The sequence below is a fragment of the Siniperca chuatsi genome, linkage group LG22 (assembly GCF_020085105.1).
Source record: "Siniperca chuatsi isolate FFG_IHB_CAS linkage group LG22, ASM2008510v1, whole genome shotgun sequence".
NCBI lineage: Eukaryota > Metazoa > Chordata > Actinopteri > Centrarchiformes > Sinipercidae > Siniperca > Siniperca chuatsi.
Window position 1 is genome coordinate 8856453 of NC_058063.1, and position 27791 is coordinate 8884243.

The following is a 27791-nucleotide window of genomic DNA, read 5'->3' on the forward strand; positions in this document are numbered from 1 at the left end:
CTTTTCCATCCCTCCCTTCCCCTCATTCCCCTCTTCCACTTCTTACATCTGCCATATTAAACTTGAAGAAATTGCTTGACATTTTGGGAAATAAGCTTATTTTCGCTTTTTTGCTGAGCGTTAGGTAAGAAGACTGATACCACGCTCATATCTGACCATTCAGTATGAAATTACAGCCAGCAGCTGGTTAGCTTAACTCAGCATTAAGACCTGAAACAGGAGACACAGCTAGCCTAGTTTTGTCCCTAAGTATCAAAATCCACCTACCAGCACCTCTAAAGCTCACTAATTAATACGTTATCTAATTATTTAAATTCATACAATATACAGAGCTAGGCTAGCTGTTTCTCCTGTTGCCAGTCTTTAGCTAACCTAGGCTAACCGTCTCCTGGCAGTAGCTACATATTCAGTTTACACACATAAGAGTAAGAACGAGTTTAAGCGTATTTCTCTAAATTCTATATAATTTAAGCTCCTCTTTCTCCCTTATACTCTCATTTTGCCCCCTAAAATTCTTTCTTAAAGATGAACTTGCTTTCTGCAATCCCACTTCCTCTCCTCCTTTCTTCGCTTCCTTATTATGTCCTTCTCTAATTTAACATCCTCCACCCTTAACCTCAGTCATCCCTTCTTTCTCACTCCCTCTTTAATTCGACATGGTCATCCTCTCCTTATCCCTGTGGTCCCACACTCCCATTTATCCGTCTTATCCTTTCTTTCCACTCCCATCCCAACTCCCTCTCCCCTCTCTGCCTTCCACCTTCGCTTCCTCCCACGGCCTCTTTGCCTTCGTTGCTTTTGTCCTTTAGAGCGAGGACAAATCCAATCTCTTCCACACTACCACTTTTCCCACTCGCTCTTTCAGTTTTGGAATCCAGCTTTTTCTCCTCTTCCATACTCCCACTCCCTCTGCTTCCCCTCACTTCATTTTTCACTCTTGCATTGAGTTGGGCATGTATAGCTGTCATCTTGTCTCTTTTTTATTTATTTCTCTATATCCTTGTGTATCTGGAGACTGGAGTAGAATATTTTCTTTACCTGCCTGCCTGTTTGTCATATTTTCTATTTCTTCATCTTCTATGGCCACAACAAGCTGCCTTTCTCTTTTCACTATACTTCTTCTTTCCCTTTCTTTCTCTCCCTCTCCCCCTTTTAGTTCTGGGCGCACAGCCACCCCCTTCTCCCTTACTAACGAGCTCTGAGTGAAACGACTGAAAATGATATGCAATTAGTACTCAGTCTTCATGGTCTCGGTGTGTGTGCGTGCGCACATGTGACAGATTGAGACAGAGTTTGTGTGATTGCTGCTGAATGTGAGAGTATGTGCGTGCTGGACTTTCAAATAGTGCGGGTGTTTTCTTGGCTTCTAGTGTGTGTGTGTGTGTGTTAGGTTAATGTACTTTACATGTACTGTGATAATGTAGGAACGTGTCCAGTGAGGGCAAGTTGTGTGTCTGTGCATGCACATGTGTGTAAGTGACCAATACCATGAGTACTTTCTTAGGTATTTGCATATGCATATATGCATATACATTTTTATGAACGTATTTAAGATGCAATGAAATGGAAAAGGAAAGCGTAAGTGTTCCTGTGCTGGTGCTCACCCCTCTGTCAGAGGTCAGCACATTATACATCCTCTGCTCTGATTTCCTCAACCCTTGCAATCTAACCCCCTGCATAAGTCAGGGCAGACAAGATAATTCATTTTAATAGAATTAGATTTTAATGAAACCTTTATTGCACGCTTGACTCTGGAGATGACCTGGAGTAATTCTATAATAATCCTCTTTTAAAGGGGAAATGTAAATTCTTGCTTTGAAATGCATATCCATCTTTTTGTCATATGGAAGCATACTGCCTTTTTTGATCAACATACTGTGCAACAAAATCACTTGAACCAATTTAATTTTTGTGCCAGGAATTGTGCATATTAGTTAATTACACTATATGTTTTAGTGGGTTGGACAAGATAGGCTAGCAGCATTATATTACTGAATAAACTGCAGTTAAACTGAGATTTCTTGCCGCACAGAAGGTTCAGTTAATTTGTCAAGTACTTGGTGTATTATTTAAACCAGTGGTTCCAAAAGTAGGTGCTGCGACCCATTGGATGCCTAAAGGACAAGCCAAGGGTGCCACAAGATTTGTTAATTTCCATTTTTTCATGGTACATTTTTATAAATCTTTCATCAGATTGCAGTTACTGTATAGGGCAGCGCTAATGACATGACAGCGCATGGTTGCTGGTTGTCATAGTAACACAAAATGCTTTCTGGTTTGAGTTTTCCAGGTACTCAATTCTAAGTAGAGCTAAAACAATGTCATGGGGGGAAAAACTGATATGAAGGCATGTTGTGGTTTTAAGTTTGGAAACCACTGCTGTAAACTGAAAGCCACAAGTCCTCTTTGCAGTTGTATTGTTTTCCTATTTGTTGTGACATGCGGTTAGTGAAAATAAATGGCACGGGTCACATTATATACTCTAAAATTTACATTAAAACTATGGCCTGCTAGACGGGTAGCATCTCCTTAAAATAACCGCAGGACAGGAACCCACAATCAACCACAATTCCTTTAGTACTTCATCTATATATGTGCAGGTGTTATGGTCTCATAATATGATTTAACATAGACAAACCTCACTTGTATTTACAGTGCTGGATGCCTTTTTAAAAAAAGAGCAATTTACATTGTCTTTAATTTCAATATATCACACTATCAAACATGACTTGTGGATAATACAGTAAGATGTTAAAGTTAATGTTGATGCCTTAATATGCTTCAACAAAAATGCTCTGTCAGGTTTGAGTATGTTAGACTGTTAAGACTTGCTTTAGTTCAGATAAAACATTTGCATCAGAGGATAAACAATATGTGCATGGCCTTGACCTGGACTTTAGATGAAAGGGTTTTCCTCATCTTTGAAGCTACTTGGGGGGGAGACCTGTTAAGTTCAGTCGGAGTTTAGACTTTTGCCAGGACCATGAGAGCTGATTTGATTTGGTGTTCTTAAAGTGAGGCTTTGGTGCAGAAGTGTTGAAGGGGGATTTTTCCACCAGAGCTGTCTCTAAAACATAAGGCCAACTTAAGACATGTACACATTTTTTAAATATTTTTTTTTTAAGGTGCCACAAGAAAATGTGTGTTGAGCCGTTTAAGCTGAAATATGAGATGGGGTGCAGCGGTGAGTGTATATACGTTTATGCTCTAAACTCTTAAGTTTCAGCTGTCTGCAGTGTCCATGGTGATATATTTTATTCATATACGGAATATCTGTCAGTTGGACAGGGAAGGATTTCTATGCTTATCCCAAAAGACTTTTCAGGTGCTGCTTTAAAATCTGGCTAATATAGTACTTACAGGAGTGTAGCCAATGCTGGGCTGTAAATAATTTTGGCCTTGATGTGGTTCTGCAGTCTAATACATGTATCTCTTATCGGATTGGTGATTTCCTCAGAGAGCAAATGTAAGATATTTACAAGCATATCAAAAGCCTTAAGCAAGGTTGTTGCATAGACAGGAGGACCAAATGTAAAATGATGTACTTGGCTGCGAGGACAGAATTTTAAAGAACAGATTCAGTGAGTAGACTTACATTCTATGACACTTGTGGGAGTTTCCATTTTTCTTTTAGATTGTCAGAGATCAAATATAAGCTTGACAGCTATTCGGAGGCCCTAAGCAAGGCGGAGGCACAACTGGCAAACAGTCAGAGATGCCAGGCAGGAAAATGAACATGCAATATTAGGCTTGACATCTTAAAAAATGTATATATTCTTTAGCATTGTCAGAAATAAAGAGTAAGTTCACACCTCCTTTGACACATTAGAACCTCAAAGAGAGACAAAGCCCTAGTAGGAGACATTAAAAAAGTTAAAGGCAAAGAATAGACACTATTTAATTTGACATTTTTGGGTTTCTGTCTTTTCCTTTTTATTATAGGAAAATGCAAAATGAAGGTTGGGATAGATGTGTGGATACATAGATGGTGTAAATGTACAAATGAATAAATTTTATGTCATCATTCAGAAGAAAGGTAAAGGAACTCGTGAAACATTCACAAACATTGTATCCTAAGTAAACAGTGTTAGTCCTAGCATACCAGAAAAAGAGCCAGATTTTCCACTGTGTTCCATTTGGCTTGTTGTATGTAATGTGATTATTCCCTAATTTTGGTAAATATCCACTACTAAACCTTAATATCAACTGAAATGACAAGGGCCTTAAGGCAGGTCCTGCATTATTACCTAATGTAATCTTAAGGCCCTGTACTGTAGAGGAGTCCAAATCTAGTTATAAAACCTTATTTCAGTTTATATTGTGCTTACATGCTGCATATTCCTAAATAAATTTCTGTTTAATCAAATTTCCACCAACTAATTGACAAAGAACAAACCTTGAGCCAGGTAGCGTTGCAGCTAGGGAGTACTTCTTGGTTCCTGGGGCTCTAGGCAAAATATAATTAAACTGCCACGTGTAGTCTGCTGTGTGCATGGTGCATGATGGTTACTTGTGTGCCAGGGTACATACACAATATGGAGAGAGTTGGAAGAAGTGGGGTCAATAACTGATTAGATTTACCGTTTTTATGGTAAAAATTTTATTTCTCACACTTTTTTGCATGGGACACATTTATTGATCCTTAAATGACCAGAAAATTAAAATTCAATTAGTCCAATTAAAATGCTGATTCTCAGACATGCTAATCTACGGTATGTGGAAGTATGGAAGCATGGAAATATAAACTTTGCTGATACTGACACCTAGTAGTTATTAAATCCAGAACTTTATCAGATCGTACTGTGCAGCTAAATACATTATTCCCAGTCATTTGGTCTCAGTATCAAACTCTAAACCCCACTGATGGCGATTGGCTGACTCTGCCTCTGTACAGATGTTTCAGGTCAATCCTCCTCAGCGTCTTTGGTTAATCCTCTGTGTTCTCTAACACTGAGTTTTGCCCAGCAGTATTTATTGTCATCACACTTACTGAGAATGAGCATGTGCTGTTTTGCATTTTCCAACTCTTTTCTGACGGCATATCACCCTCATCCTCTTCCTGTGTAGGTCGGCCTTATTGTGGAATTTGCTAATGATACAAGGGACTTTTATTCTGTAACTGGCTGCACTGAGGGACAGATGTTGCTGCAGGCTCTTTAATTTGTCTGAGTCAAATTAGTATACAATGAATTTCATAAACCCTCGAGGTCCTCATTCAATCAGTGTTGCCTTATGTTTTCAAAGTAGAAGAATTATGTGAGGGGAAAAAACTAGGCCAAACATGATTTATATGTAATAAAAAAAAGTAATGTGTATGGATGCCAAGTTTTTGACTCTCGACAGGAAATGTTCAGTTGTCTTGTTTGCCACTGAAATGTGTTTATTTGCATAATATTAAAGGACTTCCCTCTCTGGGAAAAGGCAGCCATTAGAACACACTGTCACCTCATAAGTTAGTGTTTTCAAATTTAGACACTTGTCTTTTTTAAGTGCTTTTTTTTCTATTGCCTCACTTTTCATGAATATGCGAATACTCTAAGAAGTGATTGGGTTAATGAGTGAACTGCCGACAAAACAATTTAATGAGGAAACATACTTTTACCATATTTCAGCTTCAGTGTACTTTATCATTGTCTTTGTTTCAGCCTGAATTTACAAGAATGGATGAGTAAATGGAGTCAAAAAGGAAATCAAAGTTCGATTTCAGCTCAATCATTCCATCATTCATTTAACTCTGATCTAACACCAGCTTACTTTATTCTCAAACATTTAACTCTTGGCGAAGTGCATTTCACACAAAAGAATAGTAGAGGCAAAGAAAAATATTTTCATACGCATGTGTCCTTAAATGGCTGTAGCCCCGAGGAGCTGACGATGTGATGGACCTCACAAAGACTAGTAACTAATCTGAGTCTGGTAACAGACTGGCATCCTAATTAAACACAGTACTGGGAAACTGAGAATCATTTTTATTACTACTGTTTGGGGCATCGCTCATAACGTGACTCATTTCATCATGTCCTTTTTATTATTTAAGGACACAAGTGGAGCTTTCTTATTTAAAAAATACCAACATAATCATGAAAGTGTAACAAAAACATGACGTTAGCGCCTGTCCAAGTTATCAAGAGTGGATCTGCTTCTTTCACCAACACATTTCACACCAGGCTGATGCATAATTGTCCTTCTGTTTTGGCCAGAATGTGGATACCAGCAAACTGACACACTAAGAATGACGGAAGCCAAGACGGTGTCCAAAATCTGAGTTTGTTTGTGAATGTGTGTGCCTTCTGTCTCTCATTCACTCTTCAAGGGGGAGAGGCTTCCCAGTTGTCTGTGTGTTTTATGTTTGGCTGCGGACTGAGTGCAGGGACACAGCCATTTAAGAATTATGTGTCTCCACCCTCTGTGTCCGTCCACTGTTGCAATGTGTCCAAAAACAATAAAGACAAAATACTTTTATACATTAGTTATGCATTAGACTGTGCAAGGTCATGAAGCTTAACCTAGCAAGTCTCATTTGAGCTTTACTTTTAAATAACTGCATACAGATGAGCCAAAATTGATATTATGGCTTACAACTCATGGAAATGGAAGAAAATAACTTATCTCTATCCCTGTCACATTTAAATTCTTTCTAATATTGGGCAATTACTGAATAAAATGTTGCATAATGTACTTCAATTTGTGTGTGTGGATGCATTTGTTCCTGGGTAAAAATGCAGTTTTAGATATCTGAATAAAGCATACTGTATGTAAACAGTGTGGATGTTAGTTGGTGTGACAGAACAAATGGGAAAGCGCTGTGCCGTGTATTAAACTAAAACATAATTTTTAATTGGCTACATTTTCTAGAACAAAAAAAACAAGTTTTCTTAGATATACGTTTTTTTATCCAAACTATGATTTTTATATGCCAGGTTTAATGTAATGCTTTACCAGTTAGTTTTTGACCTCTTTATCACAGAGCTTATCAGTATACCACACAAGCAGTTGTTTCAACAGAGTGAGACAATCTTGAGTTATTTGCCCAGTCGTATTTGTATTGTACCGACTTACTGTGAAGCAGTTTTTCATTAGTCACAAACCTGCTTGAGGCTGGGCTTTTTTACAATGCAACGTCTTGTATGTACATTTGTTGTAAGCAGAGACTTACAATTTGACTGAAGTAAAATCTTTCTTAACTAAGTCAAAGGCAACTAGACTAAACACTGGTCTAGTTGCCTTTGACGTAGTGCTTCTACATATCCTGGGACCAGGTTGATTGAGATTCTTCATAGCACCTAAGTATATCTACTAATCTCTAATCAAACAAGTTATGTTGCAGATGTATTAGCAGTTTTCATTGGTAAAATGGATTGTCCATATCCTGCTTCTTTCCCTGGAGCCATTGTTTCAGCAACATCAAATTATAACTAAAGTTTCTTTTAATGTACTTTGTTTTTGCTATTAAGAGGTATCCATGAGGGATTGTTTTCTTGTTACGCATCGCAGATTCATTTGTTGACATGAGAAGTGCTGGGGAAATCCTCACATCCACTGCAATTCCACACTCCCCATTCTGATTTGAGGCCAAAAATAGCTAAAGATGTATATAAGAATAAATGGCCTTACTGGTCTTTTAAACCTTGGTGTAAGCAGAAAACGGTTCTCCACAGTGACATCAAGGGAAATTAAGGGCTATTCACACAATGTTCAGGGCTTCAATCAATTTATTCACCTCATCGCCTCTCTCTCTAACAGTGTGGACCTGGTGCATGCCCAGCTCCATGTGTGTGAGGGCCGCAGCCTGCCAGAACTGAGCCTCAAACAAGACAAGATCAGGGTAAACGGCTGTGCGATCCAGTGCAGAGTGACGACCGAAGACCCAGCCAGAGGCTTCCAACCAGACACGGGAAGGATTGAGGTAGGGTTAGTCTTAGAATAACTTGAAGTCCTTTGCCATACTGTGGTCAGGGAGACCACATGTGTAATGTAGAGCTATTCCTACTCCTTGAGACGTCACTTACAAAGTCTGGAGAAAGTCTGCAAGTTGAGATGGTTTGGTGAAAATATGTAAATACTTCAAGGTAGTTGTTTTAAGCCTTGATACTTTACAGTTCGTTTTTATTGCCGTGTGATGCCAAACATGTAGCCCATCCTACTTGGGATTACAAGTCACTACTACATATCAAACATAAAAGAAAAAAAAATCTTTTATCTAACTTAACAATACAATTTGGTTCCCAGTAAAAAAGACCATAGAAACCTAATTAAACTCATTTGTGCGTTGAACACATTCTTGGCACATTCTTCATCTAGACTGAGATACTGTCCAGTTTCAAAATTAAGTGGGAAAAAATGCCAGATTTTGCTAAATGTATCCCTACATTTGACATTTAGGCTTGTGAATGCATCATACCATCAGCTTTTGAGAGCTTAGCACTCTGGTGGCATGGTATATCAACCATACATACCAGCAAAAGAGAGCAATGAACTGAAAGTTGCAAAGAGCTGCAGAGTGGATTGTTGATTCTCAGTGGGATCTGCATCTCTTTCACATCAGTCATTCGATTCAATGTTGATATTATCGCTTAATGGTAGTGAGAGTGAATGTGTGTGTGTGTGAACACAGGTGCACACAGTCACAGCTGCAGAGAACAACTAGCGCTCGAATTGTAGGTTTGTCACATTGATCCATATAGTAGCTTTCAGCACTGCAATTATAAACGTACATTGCTATATGAGGTTTGTGAGTGGGATGACATGATTTCCCTGTGTGCATGTGTATTTCTGCATGACTGAATGAGTGTGTGTTCATCTTTATCTCTCTGTGAGAGGGGTGTATATATGTGCATTTAGTTGTATTTAGTTTATACATTTTTTGTGTATCTTGATTTTTTTTTTTTTTTTTTTTTTGTAAATGCTTGGTGTGGTAATGAGTACTGAGTGTGTGTCCATGTGCCTTTTGTGTGAGGGGACCTGTAATTTTTTTTGAGTGTTCACACATGAGAAGACACAAAGGTCACTATATGAGTGCTGTGTGTATCCATCCACAGACACATGTCCTGTATATCTACACCATATATGCCATTTCTCATTGTGTCTCTACAAATTCCTCCCTCCCTGATGAGGCCTGATCCCTGGATGCTTTTTGCTGTCAAGTCTTTTTGCCCTTCACCCTACACTGTACACCCACCCACTCCTCTTCATTTTTTTCTCCCTGTCATTCTCTGTCCTCTCCCTTTCTTTTAATGTGTTTCTTTTTGCTGATTCTCTATTAGCTTTTATAGGCCTTTACAGTGTCGCAAAGCGCTTTACAAATAATTAAATGGTAATGAATGCCTGTTTAACTCAATAAAAATGGCAGCTTAGAATTAAAACAAGGTTTAATAACAATAACACAGCCATTTATCAGAATAAAAACAAATCAAACCGATAATGTTAAGAGATAATGATGATTTTGATCTCAGCAGAGCACTGTGCTTAAAAAGCCTTGGGGGCTCAATGGCTATGGCTGGGTTGTGTTTGGTCTATAGCCTAGACTTTGCCAAATGTGGAAGGATTCTGCGTGAGGGGAATAAAAATTAAATTAATTCTTTAACAATGCAGAGAAGCTAGAAAACAAGTTATAATGTGATGTGCACTCAGTGTCCTTGAGTAGCCTGTCAGAAATCTGCAGTCTACTGCTGAGCAGTGCATACAAGCAGACAAGGGAAGCTGATCAATGTTATGATGATATTGTCCACATGTCAAATTTACTGCAATTGGGAAACTATAAATTCCTGGAGACCCTCTGATTTCTTACAGTTTCACCCCCTTCTTATGGCTTGTCACAGATGCTGTGAATAAAATACTGCTATTGCTGCCTGATGACTTAACACAGTGATTTTTGACTCCTTGGATGTGATTGAATTCGACTTGCACCGGTGGCTTTCCAATCAAACAAATCATCTGTCTTTTGGTTCTGAGTGAGGGGGAGAAATAAATGGTTGTGTTGTGCACACAGATTTATTTTGATTTGAATTTGAGTCCATTAATTTATCTTCCCGGGGTAGTTGTTTTAGTTTAACAGTTTATGTGGCTCAATGATCACACTGAATTATTATTATTATTATTTTATTTTTTTTACATTAACCTGGATAAATCAACACATTCAGATGAAGCATTTATCTGACAATTTAGCTTTTTGAGCTGTATTCAAATCAGCAGCATGCATTTCAGGTTGGGAATCAGGTGCAAAAAATAGAAAAATATATGCTATTTAAATAACATCCCCATTATGTGGCATTGTCACTTCCAGGGAGCATTACTTTTCACTGTGAAAAAGAGTAGTTCTGAAATAGCTTGTGACCTTCCCATTTCAAAGACTTTCTGCTTTGTTTCCACCCCATATTGTCTCTCTCCGGCTCCCCCTGCATTGCTTGATTCTTTCTTCCTTCCGACCTACTAATCGCCTAAAAATAATGTACATATTTTCCACATCCTTATCCCCCCGTCTTCAAGCACTGCTTCTCCCACTTTTCCACCCATTTCCATCTCAATCTCCTTCCTCTCATCCTTCTATCTGTTCCCCCATCTCCCTTGCCCACCATTCTCTTTTTCTCTGCCTTTCTACACCCTTTAGCCATGCAGCTGAGCTATGAAACATGTCAACACAGCGACAACCCCCCCACCATTACCATGCAATATGAATGAACCGAACACAATCAACACAGAAAAGGGTGGATGGAGGAATGACACATTTGAGGGACACATGATGAATAAATTATTAGTGAAGGGTTGTGAGAAGGTCAGCAACTGAGTGGCACAGTGAAAAGTGGCGAGAGGGAGGGTGAGAAAGTCGTCACGCTATGGGCTTTTGGTCACTTGAGGTGCCCAAGTCAACTTGGATAATTTGCTTTGACGAATCCCTTTTGTACCCTTTTCAGAATGGCGATACAGATACCCCTCAGCAGGACGCCCAAATCTTAGAAAAGCAAATGGCCAGTGGTGGAATGTAACTAAGTACATTTACTCAAGTACTGTACTTTTTTTGAGTTACTTATACTTTACTTGAGTATTTCCATTTATGCAACTTTATACTTATATTGTGAGGCAAATATTGTACTTTTTACTACTTTAGTTTCTAGTTAATTTTCAGATAACAATTTTTCATACCCTTCCTGTCGAGTGAAAACCATGTACAGTGGTGTGAAAAAGTGTTTGCCCCCTTCCTGATTTCTTATTTTTTTGCATGTTTGTCACACTTAAATGTTTCAGATCATCAAACAAATTTAAATATTAATTGAAGATAACACAAGCAAACACAAAATGCAGTTTTTAAATGAAGGTTATTATTAAGGGAAAACAAAATCCAAACCTACATGGCCCTGTGTGGGAAAAAGTGATTGCCCCCACAAAACATAACTTAACTGTGGTTTATCACACCTGAGTTCATTTTCTCTAGCCACACCCAGGCCTGGTTACTGCCAACCTGTTCTCAATCAAGAAATCACTTAAATAGGACCTGCCTGACCACTGTATCTCCAAACTTGATGATTTAGTGTTCCTTTATGGGTTGAGAAAATTCTCCTACTTCTTAAGCTAAATAAAAACATTTATCAACCCCCTTGGATTAGCTGGAAAATGCATTGTCACAAAGCTGAAAACAGGCTGTTTTAGACTTCTTAGAGATACATGGTTCTCACGGGACAGCGGCGCTACAAACATCTTACAGTATGATACAAGATACATCATGTATTGCTGCAGATTAAGCTACCCAACAAAGTATAAATTAGTGCAACCTTAAACAACTACAGCAGTAAAATGCAACATATACATTAATGCAGCAAATATAGGAATCCAAAAACATCATATATAATAGTAAAACATGCACAATGAGTACTTTTACTTTAAGTACATTTTGCTGTTAATACTTTGACATACTTTGACATAAGTAAGTTTTGAATGCAAGACTTCCTAGAACACCACTGCAAATGGCAGCACAGCACAGTTTGAAGGATGCTGCAGCAGCATCAAACTTTGAACTAAAACTCATGTGGTGATAACGCTATTGAAACTGCTGTCTGTCACTTGCTCAATGTGTTCAACTCTGTGAAAGAGGGCAGGAGTCATACACTGTAGAGGAAAGGCTACTTCTTTCATAAAGCACAAAACTCAGCTTTCCTGTGTTTAGCAATAGAGTATCAAATGCTTTTCCATCTTAGAAAAGCATGATGAAATGAAGACAGCAGAACAGAAGGAGAGATGGGAAATGGGGTGTTAGGGTTAGAAATGTGGGAGGAAGAGAAAAAAGATTAAATGGGTAGAAATGGAGGATTTCAAGGATACAAGACAGGGAGGAGGAAAAGGTTTTTCATACTGTATGTAGAGACAGTAGACTGATGCGTGTTTGTGAACAAAACAGAGGCAAAGATCCAACAGGTTGAATAAGTAATGGGTACATCCTCGTTTTGCATCTCTTTGACTTCATTTTCTGTTCTGGGGAGAAAATAGATAAAGGAAACACGCATATGGGAGCTTTCTATCTTGTTCTCTCATCTCCTTTTAATGGAGCTTTCAGAGCAGGTGAAGGAAATAGGCGAGGAGAGACAGAAAGCAAAGAGGGTACAAGAGCAACAGAAGCAAACAAGATAGTGAATATGGTGTGCACTGAGAGAAGTAGAGCAGTATGAAAAACAACCATTACTAAGCTTTTATTTAAAGGTCTGACCCACAATTGCAGTGTCGCGCCCCCTGCTCTTGCACTGTGTCCGCGCTATGACTGTCTGGTGCTGTTCATTACAGTACAGTTTTCTATTCTGTGACAAATAAATGTTTTTCAATCAGTTCAAACTCTGAATACACTGAGGTGGTTCAGCTGAACCTGCTGCCAACAGTTGGTTTGAGTACTGACATCTGTTTTTATCATCTGTTGACAAAACAATCTCAATTCAAGGTCCACCTACTTTTTGTTCTGGAGCTTTTGACAAGATCGGACTACAACTCATTTATTACCATCGAGGCTGAATGATGGACGAAAAGGCCACGCTCAAACTGAAAACAGCACCACATGGGGAAAAAATGCATCCCCTCGTTCATTTCAATGAGGCCACAACAGCTCTGGCAAGAAAACGCAGGGTCTTACAGCAAAATAGTTGAACCTAAACTTTTCGTAACACAGTGTAGTGTCATTTGGCAAGGATGCTGTGTTAGCAATCAAATACCTGGCAATCATCACGACAGAGGATAAAATAATTGCCGCTTTGATAAATTTATAGAGTTGTAAAATCCTTCCTCCATAGTTTTATAAATCACTGCTCAGATTTTTGGAATCTGATAAGCTGGTAATGGAATTATAACTCAACCGCTTCCTGACTTTGTATTTAATGCTCTTGCCAGTACCGGACGCATCCCTACCAACACAGCCCCATTCCTGTTTCCGGTCTGAACACCGGATCTGTTTGCCAGTGAATAGATATGCTGGATTGTATCCAAAATGGGCCACCAGAACAATCACAAATGGATTTTCACAGCAAAAAATTTAATATTGGTTTATATGCTATTTGGAAAAAAAATCTATAAATTAGATATATATTTCTGTGTTTTTATTTATTTTTTTTACATTTACATAATTTCTTTTATTAATTATATATATTTTTTAAATTAAATTATATTTTATTTAATTAAAAATATATGATATGGTCACATAAATATTAATCTCACTTCATGCAATACTGAAGACCAGGAAGGAAGGATAGTTTGTAATTGGCACCTCTGTGAGTGAAGGAGCTTTGCTGCTGCTCTGGGAGAGAAACACAGTCTGATAAAAGACTAAGATTTGCACGTGGTGAAAATTATATTAGAATACTCAGTGACTAGTATTTTTCTTGTCACCTTTACAAAAAAAGCATATACTTCAGGGATTGGCTACACTATCTGCATGCTCTTATGCTTCACATTCATAGCTTTTTAAGTTGCACTTAGATTCAGATGGAATTGGTATAAAAAGATGTTAATCCTTTAACATGTGAGGCAACATACAACAGAGCAAACGGAATACAGTGTTTAGGCAAAGAAGACCGACAGAGAAGAGGTTCATAGAGGGAAAATAATATGACTAAGGTGTGAAGTGGGGGATGGGGGATGGAGGGAGAAAGAGGCTGAGGAGTGATGGATGTCATTGCATGAGGGTAGCGACAGCCCTGTCGACAGAATGACATGGAGGGATGGACTACGTGCTTTGGGATCAAGCAAGCAGGGAGGGGGGGAGAGTATTAAAGCAGCACCTTGACATTTTGTATTTTAATCTATTTTTCTTCAGCAGGCAGTCGTCGCATTCAGTGTATCCACCTTTTGGCACATAAGCTCTGATCAGTTTAGCTTGGTGAGATGTGAAGCTGATTTCCAAGGAGCACGAGTGGAAAAGCCTTTACTCCCATAGTGCGATAAGTGGATGATAAAGACAATTTACTGAAGCCCAAAATCATGTTACTCCTGTAAAGTAAAGAGGGAGAAATATGGCTTTGGGGAAAACTGAAGGGGGAATCTGATCTTTCTTTATACCGCACAGAAGTAAGGGAGTGAATGAAGAGGGCATGTTTGTGTGATATTTGTCTTTGTCTAGATCTGATAGCATCAACAAGGGAGCAGCAATCACACTTCTTTTGTCTTTCCATTTATCTGCTGATCTACCCATCAATCTCTTTTCACAGATCTCTCCATTTATCTGTAGGGAATCACTCCATCATGGCTGACCATTTCATCCATCCTCCCTCCACCAAACCCCCCCTCCCCATTCACTCGTCCATCCATTGATCTTGTCTCATATTTCTCTCATCCCTCGGTCTCTTTAACATTACCACCATATCTCCTTTCCTGCTACTTCCCTTATTTTTTCTCCTTCCCCCTCTTTCTCTCCCCCACCTTCTCTGTCTCCACAGTAAGACGGCAAGTAATAAGGCCAAATCCTGCTGTTCCTCTCTCCTCCATGTGTTCACCTCCTCCTGTTACTCAGCACCTCATTTCACTTCTTCCTTTTCCTCTCCCCACTTTGCCTTCTCTCTTTCCTTCCTTCCCACTGTCATGTGCTATTCAGTGAACTTTTTTTAATAATCCATAGCGCAACCCATGTAGCTCCAGAGGAATGGAAACCCTTACTCTGGCAGTATTGGTAGCCTGGAGGGAGTAAGACCTCACTTCTTCATCCTCTTTCCTCCCTCTTTCATTCCTTATCAGTCTGAATTTGAATATCAGAAAAGGATTTAACTGTCATCCCATGAATCAGTCTATTCTCCTCAATGTGTCAACCAGTGTTATTCACATCTGTCTCTCTATTTCCAACACCCCACCCCAACATGCATCTTTCCCTTGTTTGTTTCTTTTATTGGAACACATTTGCATGCGTCACTGAATGTATTAATAATAGGTTTTACAATGCCGCTGTGTGTATATGTGTATGCAATGTCTGTTTCTTTGTGTGAATGTGTGTCCCATCCTCCAAAGAACGATTTGAAGTTTGAAAATAGGCTGAGTCCTAATTAGACTAAGTGTGTTTGTCTTGCTTCACACATCATCGTGAATACCTTCATTGGCACACCATAAACATCCTGCACCACACGTTGGTCTTCCCCTATTTACAGTGTCATAATTTGTCACCATTATCTTCATTGCCATAAACAGTCAGTCACCTATGTAATTGGTAGTGAAAGAGCTTGGGTTGTTTTCTGCTTAAGTTTATCTTTTTTTTTTTTCCCAAAAGGTCACCTGCTGTTAATGACATCGAAACACGAACCTTTTTCAAGTGTTTTTGGTATGATTTTTATTCTGTACTTGACTGCTACATAAAAATCAAAAAGTAGCAGAATTGAAGGGTGCTTTCATTTCAGTTTGTTTGGACTGGTGTGAAAACTGTCAATCAAACTGATGCAGATCAAAAAACTGGTCCGCTTCCTCTGGTGTTGTTTGTTTGTGGTCTCAAAGCAAAGCAGACCAACCACAGTCCTGTGAGTAAGAATGTGGTTTTAGCATGAATTCAAGAGCTAAATTATTAAATCTTGTGCTGATTGTAAACTGTTTAGAAAGCGATCTCCCGATCTGTGTAAGAAATGTATAGCCTATATTTATTGAAAAACACAAACCAGGCCAGAACAGGCAACAATCTATCTTTTTTTCCTTTGTCTGAACCAAATTAACCAAACTACAGATGTGAAAGCACACTAAAACTTGTGACGAGTGACAAATACACAGCAAGGAGAAAATATAGAGAGCATGAGGGGGACACACACTGTTCACATGCCGCCTTGTTAACTCTAGTAACATCCAAGACCCCTGACCAGGTGTTAGAACACCAGAAACACACATCTGTAGGAGGGCAAACCACCAGCACCGCAGGTACAGACACACACGCAGCCGTACAGGGTGTAATTTCCAAAGAAACCACCTTTGACCTTGAGAAGGTCATGCGTGGAGACCCCCCAACGTGAGCTGACTCACTCCTGCAGAGTGTGTGTGTCTCTGCAGAGTGAGTGTACGTTGTGCTGGTGTGTGACAGAGAAAGAACCTGTACCTATGTGTCCCTTTTCTAACTCTGTGCGTAACCATCCTGGTGTTTTTGTCACATAATCTCTGGTCAAATCTCATCCATCTTTGAGTGTGGAATAATGTTCCCCCCCCTCTGCCACTCATTGCCATGGTAATTATGGGCCCAAATTAGCCCAGTATTTTATGGAGTGACATTTCTCTCTTTCCTCAGTTAGTGCACCCTCCACTCATTCTCTACTTATGCATTTGGTGGTACTGTCCAATTACTGTCTCACTTTCTTTTCCCCTTCTGTCTATCTGACGCTTCTCCATCCCTTCTCCTTTCTGTGTTTGTCATCCCATCATTTGTAATTTAATTTATCAAAATAGCCAGACAAAAATCATTGCTAATAAATATGCAATGTGGACAGAAATCATTACTAAGAATGTGGAGTCAGAAACATTTTAATCACAAATATTTGACAGTTGAAAGTCCTGAGTGAATGTTTGGTGTTTGAGGTTTTGGCCCCTCTTTTTTTAAATTGCTTTGCACATGAGTCAATACTCCAACTAGTTTTTCATGCTGTTCCTGCAGCTCATCCAGGAGAGTCTAATGTGCTGAACACTAACATCTATTGTCATTCAAAGACCAAAGCTTATTGAAAATTGGGGAAACATGCATGAGTGCACTCTCTGAAATGCTCTGTCACACTCTCAATTTTCAGTTTAACTGCTCCTGGTTCCACGTGTCGTAAAGGAAACCCAAACTATTACAGGCAATCAGTGCAATAGATTTTTGGAATAATTGCTTTTAACTCTGTTTTCATTCACTTACAATGATCTTGAATAGAACTTCTCCCAATAATGAGAGGTAATGATTACCTGTTTCAATTTTTGGAACATTGGAGAAAAGTTAAATAATTCCTGTTGGGAAATTGGTCTGTTGCAGCAGGAATAGTGAATGGATGCATCTCACGGAGGAATAACAATAGAGCAAATTACTTTAATGACAATATTTTCAAGCAGAACTTCCAACACGTAGACATCATTAAGGATGTTCCTCACTTAGGAATGATAAGTTGGAAAATAAAGCATGAATACAAACATAACCTGTACATGCAGAATAGCAGCAGGAGGTTCCATATGGTTGGACCTTTTATGCATAAATAAGATATAACTTAAAATGTATACCTTCGCCGAGCAGTTTAACTGATGACATTATGGAACGGTTAGAAAAATGGTAGAGCCTAATAATGAAAGAGCCAGAGGAAATATTTCTTGGATATTTGCAACTGTAGCACATTGTGACAGTCTACATCTTTACATTTATGATGACACTGACATGCAGCTCGATATTGTGCTAGACAGTTTGCGTTGCTTGGATTAGACAAGCGCACAGGTGTGATTTTATGCTGCTTTCACTTGAGAAGGGAATTGCTGCTTGCAACACTTGGTTGTTTGTAAAAGAAATGTTTAATTTCCAAGTTTTACAGAGACTTTTGTATTATTCATGACCATATTTATGTGCGATGAAGCCATCCTCGCCTTACTGACAAACATCAAAGTACAAACGATCATTTAAGTATTAATAAGGTAATGTTACGAGTGCCTTTATAGCCAAATGGTTACAGAACATGGCAACCGTCGCTGGCTTGGTTCCGGCTGGCGACCTTTGTTGCATGTCATACCCCTCTCTCTCCCCATTTCCTGTCTGCCTCTACCTGCCTCTACCAATGAGTCTTTTACAGCACTGTGGAGGAATTTTGGGCCACTCATCTTTGCAGAATTGTTGTAAATGCTTGATTGCAGTTGTTGCTGCTAAGGGTGGCTCAACCAGTTATTAGGTTTAGGGGGGCAATCACTATTTCACACAGGGCCATGTTGGTTTGGATTTTGTTTTCCCTTAATAATAACAACCTTCATTTAAAAACTGCATTTTGTGTTTACTTGTTGTTTTTGACTAATATTTAAATTTGTTTGATCTGAAACATTTAAGTGTGACAAACTCAGAAAGGGGGCAAACACTTTTTCACACCACTGTATATTGTTGTAACAGTAATTTCTTCCCTGCTTATAAGTAATAGCTTGAAGGTCATTTCTGCAGTACTTTCTCTTTCCATTTCCATATGTCCACTTCCATTTTTCACAGGCAAGACAAGACACCAATTTATGCCCGGTCTTGAGGAAGGAAATACAGTTTTTACAACCTAATATGCATCCTCAATATCTAAATGAAAGAAAAATGATTGCCTCCAGTTCATCTTACCTGTGCATTGCACTTTGCTTTAGCCTTTTTTTTTTTTAAAGACACTACAGTAAGTGATGACAACGTTCCAGCTGAATCCTTTCTCTGTGGCAATAAATTCACAAAGGGCCAGAGCATGCCCTGTTCTCAGCTATAAAGAAAGCACTGACATCATGCTTTTTTTTTTGTATACATCCCACCAGGAACACCAACTACATCTCTGCCCATATTTTATCTTGGAGTATAACTCCATGTACAGTAATGGGTGTCCTATTCTCCTCTATACTTTACCCCCCCCATATCTTTTTCCCCTATTATCCCTCTCACACTTTTCTGCGGAGCCATTTGCATTTGCCCTCCTCACTTCCTGCTGTCACTATTAATTTCCTGCGGTTTTTGTGTATGTCTATGTTTATGTATGTGGGCTAGACTTTATATACAGGTTTCTGCATGCATTCAGGTGTGTTTGTGTGTCTGTAATTGAATGTCCCCACTGTCGACAAGCCTCTTCCCAGTCTCATATTCCTGTTGTTTATGTTGTTTTTCCAGCCAATCTGCTCTTCCCTCCCTTCCACCTAACTCTTCTCATTTATCATTCCTCCTCTGTTTTCACCTTCTATCTGTTCTGTTGCTAGCTATCTCCCATCTCCCCTCTTCCATTTCATATTTTCCTCTGCGCTAGTTTTCTTTCTAGTTATTATTCAATCTCGCGCCGTCATTTCTCATCTCTCCTTCATGTACCTTTGTCTTGTTCCGTCTCTCCCTCTGCTCTATTAGTTGATTTGTTTTTGCAGCTTCATATTTCTTTCCATGTTTTCTTTCACCCCATTTCACATGTTGTCTCGTCTTTTTTTTTGTTTGCCCCTTTCTCTCTCCTCCACAATTCCTATCTCTTGTTCTTCTTCCACTTTTGCTCCCCGCCTCTCTCATGTTGCTGATTTGTTTTTGTAGGTCTCCCGTCACTTTCTGCTTTTTTTTTTCTATTTCATCAAATTTTTACCCTCTTCTTCTGTCGTTTTCTTTCTCAACCCCCCTCCCCTTTCCATTTATTTGTACATCTCCTATTGTTTCCCCTCTCTCATTCTCCCTCCTTCCATTGTTCTCTATGGAAATCTTCTCCTTCTTTGTCGCTTCTTAGTCCCCCATTTCTCCATTGCACTTGCCCCTCCCTAACTTGTTTATTTTTAAATCGGATTCCTCCCTTCTCTTCCTCCTTCTCTTTATATACACCTGGTCCACCGTTTCCTCTTTTCACAATATACCTCCCTCTTTCTTTTGCTAACACTGCCCTATTTGTCATTCTCTCTCTCTCTCTCTCTCTCTCTCTCTCTCTCTCTCTCTCTCTCTCTCTCTCTCTCCCCTTTTCATATCTAGATGCCATTTCCTCCCTTCTCTTTTCTACCCATCTCTCTCTATATATTATTTCTCTCTATCTGTCTGCACTGTCCTCATATCTTCAGGGTTCATGTCTGTATTTTCCAAGGTGTCTCACAGACACTCTCACTGCAATTATTTTCTTTTCTCCAGTCTCTCAGTTGGTTGTTTATCAATTTTATCTTTTGTTTGTGTGGGTGTAGTGGAGGAATACATGCCTTTATGTGTTCACATTAGAGTACTGTATGCTTAAATTAGTCAGGTCCACATCTGCACTGTGTGTCAGTTTTAATCAGGTGCCTTGTACATTAGTGAAGGTTCGCCTCTTTGCAACTCAGCATTTTTTTGCGCACAGTGCGACAAACGACTGTGCTTGATTTGGAACAATTCTCAGTTGTGTGTGTCCCATTAATTGTGTTTTATTCAGTAGGAGTGATATGATACAGCTGGCTGGAGGGAGGAACTGTCCCTGAATTTTCCAAGTGAGCATTCAATCCAGTGTGTTTATAAAAATGAAATTTTGACATGCAATCATTTTTGGGGTTTTTTTCTTTTAAAAATTCCAGGGCCCCAAAATCTCTCAGCTTTTGATTGCTGTGTTTTAAAAAAGGTTTTTAAGGACAGTTTAAAATCCTCCCCAACTGCCTCAGTTACCAAGACTGAGATCATGATTAAGTAACTGCATAGACGTTCTATATGGGTGACATTGTTTTGCTGCATTGTGTTTATGATCACACTCCTGCATAAGATGTTCTGTTTAAAAGAAAGATAGTGAAGGAGAGAAAATGAGTTTGTGATCAAGAGTTAAGACTTGACTGAGAGAAATTTCGACAAAGAAACACTATTCTAAAATAGCATGAAATGAGATGACACCTTCACTTTTAAAAAATGCACTGTAGTAATTATCCATATCAAATGAGCATTGCTATTGCATTAGATAAGACGCAAACACAAAAACCCTTGTTTTTCCTTAATACTTAATTACTGACATATCTTAACTTGATATGCTTTCACAGTCAAGCAGCGTAAAACAGCACAGTAGTTATAGTATACCATCCAGAATATTCTAAAGCATGATTTTCTGGTAAATACATGAGATTGAAATAGCCTAAACCTTGGTAAACAAGAGCTTACATTTATGAATGATTTTATGGAACATGAGAGGCTACAAATACTGTAGGATACTAGTTCTGTAAAATCCATATGTAGTATAGCACTGCCTGTCAAATCTGGCACAGCAGTACTTTGTAAACCAACTAAGTTTTGAAGTAATTTCTCTTGAGACCAATTTTAGAATATGTGACCCTCAGTTGCCAAGGCAGCATAGAGAAAAGCCAGCCTAATCACAACATAAATCTGACCTCATTTTCTTAGGCAAAGTCACAACTTTTAATTGGTAATAGTGACAGCGGCCTTGCGTTTCCTCTGAGAGCGTGGCCACTCAGTTGGACTGGCAGACAAGTGATTCTCTGCATGTTAATGGAAAGACAGAATGACTGAAGAAAGCCTCCTGGATTATTTTCAGTGCTAACCATTGTACCCCCTATGTCCTCCAGCGGCGCTGAATTAGTATGACAGGAGCCACAGCGATCCTTTGTTTCTCTAATGCTGAAACGAGCAGGCACATTATAATGCAGAGATTGTGTCTGTCAGTGCACTGGCTCGCACATCAGTCGGTGGTCTTTCTGATGATTGAAAATGAGAATTACGGCAAATTAATTGAGCGTGTTTGACTAGTTTAACCAGGAATCCTCATGTAGGGGCCGGTTGGACAGAAATGTGGCCCAGATTGGCCACTGATTCGCCCGAAACACATGACTTTCTTAATATTTGTCAGGTGGCTTAATTATGGAGAATATATAATAGATTGGTGTATAGATACAGTATAGATACTGCTAATGAGCATGGTTCAGTGTTTGGTCCCACAGACACCAAAGCTGTTACTCCGTCTATGTATGCAAATCTGCTATTGTGGAAGCCATTGTTCTCTCAGGACTGTACTTGTTCAACTTTGGTATAAGTGGCTTAGTTTGGGAAATTTTTCTTTGCGTTCAAATAATTCTGTTTTCCTCTACGTCATCTTCCAACGTGCTAACCAACTCTTCAACTTTCCCTTCGCTTCATCTCTCCTTCTCATCTATCTCTCTCTGCATAATCTGTCCTCCAGGCTGTAAATGTCCATCCCTCGTTTTTATCCCGCCTCTCCTCCTCCCTGCGTCTTCATCACCCACTGTTCTTCGCCGCCTTCCATCTCTTTGCACGTCTTTTTTACTCTCCCTCCTGACCACGTTTCCTCAACTCTTCCCCTGCTCATCTTTATTCCAGCTCTCATCTAGTTAATTTTGCACTTCTTTTTGCATCCCCTTTCATCTCATCTCTCCCTCGTTTTCTTTCTCTCCCTCTTGACATGCAGAATATGTCTAAGAGGTTTCAGCGCATGTGTCCTACATAACCACTGTCTGGCTGTAGTGGCGGTGTGTGTGTCTTTTTGTGTCTAATGCTGTGTTTACACTTTTTTTCCCCAGTGTGTGTTCGCTGGAGTGTGTCTTCGTTGCGGTGTGTTCCTGAACTGTGCGTGCGTTTACAGGTTTAGTGATGCATCTGCATCTCTGTATGCGTTTGTCTCCTTGTTTCTGCATCTGTATGTATGTCAGTATCTGTGAGGGTGCATGTGTATGTGCGCGCGTGTGAGGGTGGTTTTATCAGCTCTTGCAGATGGCCCCAGCCTCTCATCCGTCGTTCCAGTGAAATGAAGAGCCCTCTGAAGAGTGAAGGCAGAGAAGAAAGGAATGGACAGACATGGAGAGAGGGAGAGAGAGAGAGTGAGGGGGCGATGACGCACAGTGCGAGCGAGGGAGAGAGAGAGGCAGGCATGGGGAAAAACAGCGAGAGGTGGAAAAGAAGAGGGCCATCAAAAGATGGAGGGACTGAGAGGAGTGATGGGGAGAGAGAGACCACCAGAAGGGTGTGTTTACACAAAACACTGTAGGGTGTGTGAAGTGTTTATCTAACAGTGTGTGTCAGTGTGTGTGGGGGCCTGTAACATCACTTCAGACCTATCGTTATAGACATGAATTTATACCAAATTTTTGATATTGCATCAATAAACTTATCAGGCTTGTCAGCTTTAAGTGACACTCAGTGCGAGTGTGTGTGTTTCCCAGCAAGTGGACATTTGCGAGTGAATATTTCTTTGGTACAGCCTCGGTGTAAAGGTTTGGTCACATAGCTAGAGGTGTGTGCGCGTATTTGTGTGTGACAGTTGGCTTGCATTAAAAAGAGGCTCTTCAAATCGCCGTGGGATACGGGGTGTTTACGATGCATCACCCGCAGGAGAGAAAACAAACAGAAAGGAGAGGGAGAGTGAGGGATTGGGGGGGAGGGGGGTGTTGGGGAAGGAAGCAAGTTTGTGCCGCGTCAAGAAGCAGTGCAGCAAGCAGTTGGAAAGGTGAACGGGGGACAAAGTGTAACTCTGAACACTGACTTTAAACATCCAGAAAGAAAAGGAAACAGACTCCAGGTTGGTGAGGGGGAAAAATAAGCAGCATAGAGGCGAGGAGGGGTTCCTGACAGGTCGAGCTAAGAGGAAGTGGAAGGTAAGAAGGGTGACCCGGGGACCAGAGAGGTTTTTGTAAACCGCTTAAGGAAGTAACAGAGTATAAAGGGAGAAGAAAAGGAGGTCTGTGTTAGCATTTTGTCCTTTTTGATTATTTCTCCCTGTTGGGCTGTGTGTCACCTCCGGTAGGCCTTATTTTGTTTGGGGGACAGTAGTGGCAGGCAGAGATTGAAGAAAAATATACAACAGAACAGAAATACAGGCACAGCATTGAGTATATTATCAAACCCGCTATTTATTTTCTTAGGAAGTGTGCTAATGGTTTTTACATTTTAGTATAGACCATGTTTTCTAAGTCAATTAAGGTGGACATTTTCAAAAGGTATTAATGTTGCCTCTTTGTAACCCCTCAGGTTTTTGCTTAACTGTATCTTGAATGCCAGTGAATACTGTTGAGAGAGAATGTTAGCTTATTTTAAAGAGTTCACAAAATATAAATTGGTGAAACTGGTTCTGATGACTCTCTTCAGGTTTGTCATACCAAAGTCCAGACAAGGCAAGTCTATTTGTATAGCACCTTTCAACAACAAGTTTCTTGGGAGTTGCTCCAGATATGTGGTGCAAAAACACTGAACGCTGCTTCTGAGCGCTGCTACTACAAGTTTAGTTTAGACCCTGCGGGGGGACAGTCGAATGGCCTTGATGGCAAAGACTCAAACACCAATTCTTCTTTGTGTAGAATTTAGATTGAGCATGAAAGCAGAGTTTAAAGGTCAGTGGAAGCGAGAGCTAAGCCATGCTGTGCCATAAAAGCAGTCTGTAAGATCTTAAAATCATTCCTGAAATCAACAGGTCATCAGTAGAGTGCAAAAAGGATCAATGCAATATGCCTGTGTAGAGAAAACTCTTACATTTACACTTTCCATTCCAAGGTATAGTCCAAACAAGATTTAAGTGAAGGAATCAGTATTGCACCTCTGTTTCAATATGCCTAACGAACAAAAAAAGTACAAGCATTTCTACAGTGCTAAAGGGTGATTTGGGATCAAGGGGTAATGAGAAATCTGGGAACACTGGCAATAGTCGAATTATTAGGACTGTATGAGGAGTAAAAGTAATAAAAAGCACACTGCCGTTATATATGACAAGAAAGGCAATGAGAAGGACAAATGGAGGAGACAGGAAAATGAGGAATGAGTAAAATGACATACAGTAGGGAAGTGGGGTGGAGAATAAGCTGGGAGAAGCCACCTAATCTATTCCATTTTTGAATCCCATTTAGCTGATCCATATACATCACCAGTGACCGGCTAAATCAGTCAGTCGTAATGACCAGAATGTGCAGCACTGGGGGGAAATATAGTTACTTCTTTCATGGCTGTGGATTAGAGCTGGTCCTACTGGTTAAACAGATTTTTCAGTGGACTTCACTGGGATAAGGGCAATTAAAATACAATTAGAAGGAACATTATCAATTGAGCAAGAATTGGATTTTGACTAAAGCGCTTATCTGGTCCATATGCTGTATGTGAAACCAACCATATAAATGTGACACGTAATTTATTAAGATAGACAGCAGATTCAGCTATAGCCAAATTTCCTCATTGTATGCACTGGCTTGCATGCCATGTAAATGTGCACTCAGTGATCCTGTGACGTCCCTGCTCTCAGATCCACCTTCTGTTTTTGTTTACACACTGTATTTGCAGTTGAATCCCTCCCACACATGTAGTGTTGGGATTCAGGTAGGGCAGGTTTGGTTATTAGCAAAATATCAAAGATATTTATAATATTAATATTATATTATTAATATTAATACAATTATTAATATTATCAAAATCGTCATGTGGATTAATAATTACAGGGCACCACCCTGGAATCAGGGACCAATAACCAAACATGGGAAAACAGTCATAAAGGTGGCTTTCCACTCAAAAATGCTGGTACTTACGGTACTATCTTAAATTAGTAATAGTGGACCAGTTAAGGGTGAATTCGAGCACTGACCGTCACAACCAGCTGTTATTATAACACATACACAAAATAACCACAGGCAACTGCTCTTTTAAAGATACAATAGTGTTTATTTAACCTTAGCACTGACTAATAATCAATAACTTCAGCCAACAATCACTATTGTCTAGTCTAAACACAGTAAGCATACAACAGTCAGCAAGCACACAGGTGTGTGTGTGTGTGTGTGTGTGTGTGTGGGACAATAGAGAGGAAGACTACGGACGTGATCACATGGGTTGTCGTCACGCACAGATCCAAAATGGTGGGCAGGCCCTCGAAACTTGAACAAAGGGGAGAGCCAAAATGGAGGACACACTTTATTTGTCCTCAAGATGGCATTGAGCATAGCTAGTTAGGCTACCATGCTATCTGGGTCGTTTGAGGTGTGTGTGTGTGTGTGTGTGTGTCTAGTTATTAGCTTCCACAGTGGCTACAAAACTAACACAGTTAAACGGTCCAGCAGCGTGGTAGCGATAAACAATGGAACATACTAAGCACGAAAACACACAGCAGAAACAGGACACAATTCACAACAATGAAGCTTAGATGAAATAACACAGTTATAAAATCTATCTCCGCCCAGACACAACCCTCTTACTTGAGATCATTCAGCGATTTAATGCATCACTCCTTCTGGATTCCTCTGACGGGGCAGGGTCTGCGCTGTTGGTGGACTCAGTGGCGAAACTGTTCCTTCAGGCGGCAGCGGAGGGAAGCAGCAGCCGACTTTAGCGGGGACAAAGCGGGGCTCAGCGAGCAGACTGATGCGCTCGGCTTTATAGAGGTGATGACGTCATGGTGGGGTGCCAGGACTCCCTGCACTCTGGCTGGTGGTTCGTCCAGTAGAAATCCAGTGTTTGGATTCAAGCTGAAATCTTGCGTCTGCGTAAGATTAACAGCCAGTGGAGATTTGGCACTGTTTTACTGCTTGGCCTTTGTTTCTCTTTCGGGCCTCTTGGTCAAGGCTTTACCTTTTCCAAGTAGGCCGCTGTTTTTGTTCTCCACACGTGGTGAGGCCCAACAGTAGAATTATGTTTCGTCCCTCCGCGCTCCAGCAAAACCTCTGATGAAACATTTTAAATGTCAGAACAATAATGAACTTTACCTGTTGACACCAGATGGGTGTCAGCCAGGGGGAAAAAATATAAATAAATATATATAAAGATCCTGTGGGACTTCCAGATTCAGACTGACAGAAGGGTCAAATTCTCCGAGCTGCAAACTAAGACATCTATTAAGTAGTGAAAGTCTTAAAGTTTCAAGTTCACCCGACAATCTGTGAACTAGACAGTAATTGAACAACAAAATAAACAGCATATTCATCTTGAATAGATAGCTTACAGGCTTTGGCTCCAGCCCTACAGCAGTACCATTGGTTTTCCATCTCCATATTATCCCCATTAGCTCCCATTCACATTCTTGTCTCTAGCTTTCCCTGCCTGCTCTGCCTGTGTAATGTACTCGCTTCAGGCTCACAGGTTGCTGAGTGTCCATTCCTCATCAAACAAATGTGTTTCCACTTCACTGCTTTACTGGCATGCCATGGAAACATCCTTACTTCAGTTTTGGGGTTTTCTCTGCTGAAATATGTGACGATTCCTGAGGTTGTGTATGAGCTAAATGAATTTCATGACTCCCCAAAAAAAACTGTTTATTATTTAAAAAAAAAAAAAAGTCCTGAATTCCTGAAAAGCTGTTTGAGTTATGTTTTCTCCTGGAGCAGTAATTGAATATTTAGACCGGCTGCGTATGTCAAAACCCGGGCAGTGTCCAGTGCCCTGATATTAGGTCATGCTGAAGCCAGCCGATGTCTGTGCAGCGGAGCATTTGCGGCAATGTACAATAATAGCTTGGCTGAATGGTGACGTGTGGGTGTGATGTGGTTGACGCCGCCTGGGATAAAGTCACTAAACTGACAATAGCCTAACACTCAACACATGAAGGATTATCGACTGTTGAGCCAAGAAATGTCACACTAAGCCTAGTATTGTCATTTAATAATATATTTTCCACTTTTGCAAATCCACAAGAAAAAGACCAAAATGCATTGCAGCAGATTAAATGTTATACGTTTTTAAGTACTTTGGGGGCATGTTATGCCTTTATTGATAGTTGACA

The 27791-nt window shown here is 39.9% G+C and overlaps 1 protein-coding gene across 2 annotated transcripts in view; it reads left to right on the forward strand.

Annotated features, from left to right (window-relative positions):
• LOC122870500 (pyruvate carboxylase, mitochondrial-like) overlaps window positions 1-27791 on the forward strand; it is a 292268-nt gene that overhangs the window by 82810 nt on the left and 181667 nt on the right. For both annotated transcript variants that reach the window (XM_044184729.1, XM_044184728.1), the window contains exon 11: window positions 7744-7906. In XM_044184729.1, the coding sequence (XP_044040664.1) occupies window positions 7744-7906 (163 nt within the window). The remainder of the gene's footprint in view (window positions 1-7743; window positions 7907-27791) is intronic.